At 33.4% G+C, this 3932-nt stretch overlaps 1 protein-coding gene across 2 annotated transcripts; it reads left to right on the top strand.

The window, feature by feature from the left end:
• The first annotated feature begins 1062 nt into the window (after positions 1 to 1062).
• On the top strand, positions 1063 to 3435 carry LOC118745728. 2 transcript variants are annotated; one of them, XM_036479358.1, is made up of 5 exons: positions 1063 to 1187; positions 1254 to 1304; positions 1369 to 1487; positions 1560 to 2364; positions 2434 to 3435. In XM_036479358.1, exons 4-5 carry the CDS (start codon positions 1636 to 1638, stop codon positions 3019 to 3021), a joined length of 1317 nt encoding a protein of 438 aa, XP_036335251.1. In that variant the 5' UTR covers positions 1063 to 1187; positions 1254 to 1304; positions 1369 to 1487; positions 1560 to 1635; the 3' UTR covers positions 3022 to 3435. The 2 variants fall into 2 exon arrangements, with proteins under 2 accessions (XP_036335251.1, XP_036335250.1); XM_036479357.1 differs by having other exon boundaries at positions 1369 to 2364.
• Positions 3436 to 3932: the final 497 nt, after the last annotated feature.

Below are 3932 nucleotides of genomic sequence, written 5' to 3' on the forward strand. Positions count from 1 at the left end.
GGATTTTCAATTGGACTTATTTTTCTTCCAAAAAATTTTCAGGTGGGTAGTACTACCCACCATACCCACGTCTTCCGCCGCCCCTGGCGGTGGAATACCCACATTGTAACATTGCACGATTTTGTCCGTTTCTAAAGCTTAGTATCCGGCTCTCAAGAAAAGTAAAAACTCCATATAAAATGACACACAAGAAATGGCTAAGAAATTTTCTTGTGTCAAATTTCTTTAAAGCAGTACGCAGCTCTTAAGAAATTTGCTACGCTTTCTACTACGGCTTTCTAAAGCTTTTTGTAAAAAAAGCCCACGGCAACCCATGTTTGCAACAGAAATATATGCCCGTTACGTTATTTCTTGAGGAAAGAGTGAGGCAACAGGCTGTGAAATATCAGATGTCAAAATTCCTTGCACACACATGAAATACTGGCTCATTTTTTCTTGACCGTTTACTTAAGAGCTGGATACTAAGCTTAAGACGTAATTGTTGGGTTCAACAGTTGCCAGCAGTTTCGTAGCAGTTGAGCTAAACAGCTATGTACATACATATGTACGTCCTATAAATGTGCCCAATTTAATACTTTCAGCTCAAAACCTTTCAGCCTACCGTAGTATATATGTATATGAATATGTCTAAGAACACAAATGTAGATATATACATTTGTTTCCATTCACATACATCTGACTTATACACACTATTTATTAGCCCATAGCTTATCTTTCTCCGATTTCCCCTTTTTGATTTACTGCATATCCAACTTCTCTACCAATGAGTTAGTACGTACATATATATGTATTTATTAAACAAACCAATACTCTTACATATGTACATATCTATGAATGTATGTATATATGTACCAGTGATGGAAAAGTAGGTACAATTGTACTTTTTTCGGCTCTTTTTCAACATGAAAGTACATTCGGTACATTGGTTCCATTTTAAGTACATTTTAAGTTTGGCCAAATTATTTGTCAAGGAAATTTGTATGCCGATTTTTTTTTGCCAAGTGGATTTTGGTTAAACATATTAAAACATAGAACTTTTTGATAGTGTGCCATTGGGAATGAAAGATTTAATAGCATGTCATTGTGAACGAGATATGTGAAACGAAGAAGTAACTAGCCTGTATGTGCGCGCAATTTGAATGAATAATTAATGAAAGCCGACAAATTAGAGAAACTGCAATGGATAAGTAAGTTTCAAACCGTTTTTTTAATACAAACTATTTCATTTTTGACGAAGTTTATACTATTTTCAGTTGGATTGTTCGCAAGAAACGTGAAAATGCAGCTGCAGGCAATGATGAGAAGTAAGTGTGACAAAGTTCAACTAGCGCAAAAAAATTTACCAATAGCATTTTTCTCATATTTAAGCAATAACGAAGAAAGCAACGTAGTTTCCGTGGCGAAAAAGTAAAAGTATGAGATCAAATTTAAGAGGGAGTGGGCATCTAAGTACAATTGGCTCCAAGAAGACTCTACCGCAAAGCAAGGTAAGAGGTGCATGATATGCGGTGTTCCAATTTACGGCAATATGTTTCACATCGATCGGCATTCAAATTCAGACCTCCATAAAAAAATGCTAATATTGCTAAAGCAACCTTAAAAATTTCGAGTTTTACTAAGCCGAATAGCGAGGAAATGGAATTAAGTCGCTCAGCAAAGGCAATGGAGATTCGTTTGTGTATGTTCGTTGCTGAGCACAATTTGCTATTTACTGCTTTGGACCATTTGGCAAAATGTATTAAAACGGTAAAAGATTCACGCATAATTTCAAACCTGAGCATAAATAGACATAAGGGTCAAAATATTATAAAGTCAGTCACTGGTCCTGAAAACTGCAGACAAATTTCTGAAATAACAAAACAACCATATTACTCCGTGATCATTGATGAAAGCACTGACATTTCTATGGACAAAAACTTAGCAGTTATTATTAGAGTTTTTACGAACAAATGTAGAGATAGATTTTTGGACTTTGTTCAAGTGTCTGATTCTTCTTCCGCCGGAATTTTCAATGCCCTTTTAAAAGTTTTGAATGATCATGATATTCCGTTGAGCAATCTATTGGGATTTACGGCAGATAACTGCGGTGTCATGATGGGCAAACGAAATGGCGTCCAAGCAAAATTAAAAGAAATTTGCCCTAAAATCTTTGTTATTGGCGATGTATGCCACAACCTTAATCTATCGTCCGAGGCAGCTGCATCAGTTCTTCCACAAGAAATAGAAAAGTTAATTCGCTCTATAAATCACCACTTCTGTCATAGCGCTAGTAGAAAAATAGAGTTTGAAAATTTTCAAGAAGATTTTGGAAGTGCGGTTCATAAGATTTTGCGATTTAGTTCAACACGATGGCTTTCGCGGCAGGTAAATTTTCTTTTTAATAATAGTTGTTCAATACATTTTTTTATTTGAAGTATTACATTATGATTTCAGATTGTAGTTGAACGGATATTGGAGAAGTGGAGTACTTTACAATATTTATGCAATTTCGAAGCAGGATTTGGCAATGAAAGTAATAAGTTTATTGCAAGTACCCTTTCAGATTCTAATATAAAACTGTACTTCTATTTCTTGTCGTACGTTCTTAAAGTTATAAACACTGTTAACATAGAAATGCAAGCGGAAGAGTCACACATTCATGTTTTATATCCCCGCTTGACATTTCTTTTTAATCAAATATGCCGCAATTTTATAGCGAAAGAAAATATTTGTACCAATTCAATATATTCATTGAATTTAGCCAACCACATACCTATTGAAAACATTTTTTGTGGAACGGAAACTGAGCTGTTTTACACTGACCAAAACCTAACAGCATCGGAAATTTTTCAATTTAAAAATAACATTTTGAAATTTTATATTAAATTTTGCGATGATTTAAGAAAAAGAATAGATTTTAATAATGAAATTTTAAAACTCTTACCGTCAATTGCGCCGAAGGAAGTACTATCTGGTAATATTAATAGCATTTTACCACTGATTTTAAAATTGTTTCCCGAAACTGAATTAAAAAAAAGCTGAACAAATTAACACCGAGTATCGAGCATTGGCCGATTATGCAGAAATTAAAAAATCGAAAACCTTCCTGTATCTGAATTTTGGACTGAAGTCGGCAGAATAAAAAATGAACTAAATCAGCCAGTATTTTCAAATATATTTCGCGTTGTTCAGGGTTTGCTTGCTTTACCACACTCCTCTGCTTGTATTGAGAGAATTTTTTCAATTCAGAACCTAGTTAAAACAAAGTGTAGAAATAAACTGGCGCTAGGCACATGTGCCGCATTAATACAAACAAAGGACTTAATTAGATGCAATGAAAGTTCTTGTTTTGATTTGAAAGTGGAGACTTTACTCGGCTACCGTCTTCAAAATAAAAACCTTAATGAAAATGAATTAATTGACTAAGTTCTATACCGAAAAAAATATGCACCAGCTTTTTTTATTGAAATCAAGAAATATTTTGAGGTCGCTCAAAGCGCTCAAAGTTTTACACGTATATTATATTGGGAAAAACAATTTTTCGTAGCGATGATAGAAAATACATATATATTTTTAGATCAGTAACCTCTGTTTCCGTTCAGGAGACTTCAAAAAATAATACCGAATTATTAATTTAATATTTTTTTAATATTAACTATTATTTATAGATTCCACCATAGGGGACCCATAAAGAATCGTTAATATTAAAAAATATATAAACAATCCGGAGTATTTTTTGACGTCTCCTGAAGAGAAACAGAGGTTACAGATCTAAAAATATATATATATATTTGCTATCATTGCTACGAAAAATTGTTGCTTCCCTAATATAATATATGTGAAGAACTCTGAGCGCTTTAAGCTACCTCAAAATATTTTTTGATTTCAATATAAAAAGCAGGTGCATATTTTTTCGGTATAGAACAATCCTTGGGGTGAGAGTATTAAAATTC

The sequence above is a fragment of the Rhagoletis pomonella genome, unplaced genomic scaffold (genome assembly GCF_013731165.1).
Source record: "Rhagoletis pomonella isolate Grant_MI unplaced genomic scaffold, Rhpom_1.0 Rhpom_scaffold_00009, whole genome shotgun sequence".
Classification (NCBI taxonomy): domain Eukaryota; kingdom Metazoa; phylum Arthropoda; class Insecta; order Diptera; family Tephritidae; genus Rhagoletis; species Rhagoletis pomonella.

What these genes read in the sequence shown, in the direction of transcription:
- LOC118745728 (XM_036479357.1), top strand. Translation starts at nt 1,636, where the DNA reads ATGGAATTAAGTCGCTCAGCAAAGGCAATGGAGATTCGTTTGTGTATG. An exon ending in CACGATGGCTTTCGCGGCAG is followed by an intron (nt 2,365 to 2,433) that starts GTAAATTTTCTT and finishes TTATGATTTCAG; the next exon opens with ATTGTAGTTGAACGGATATT.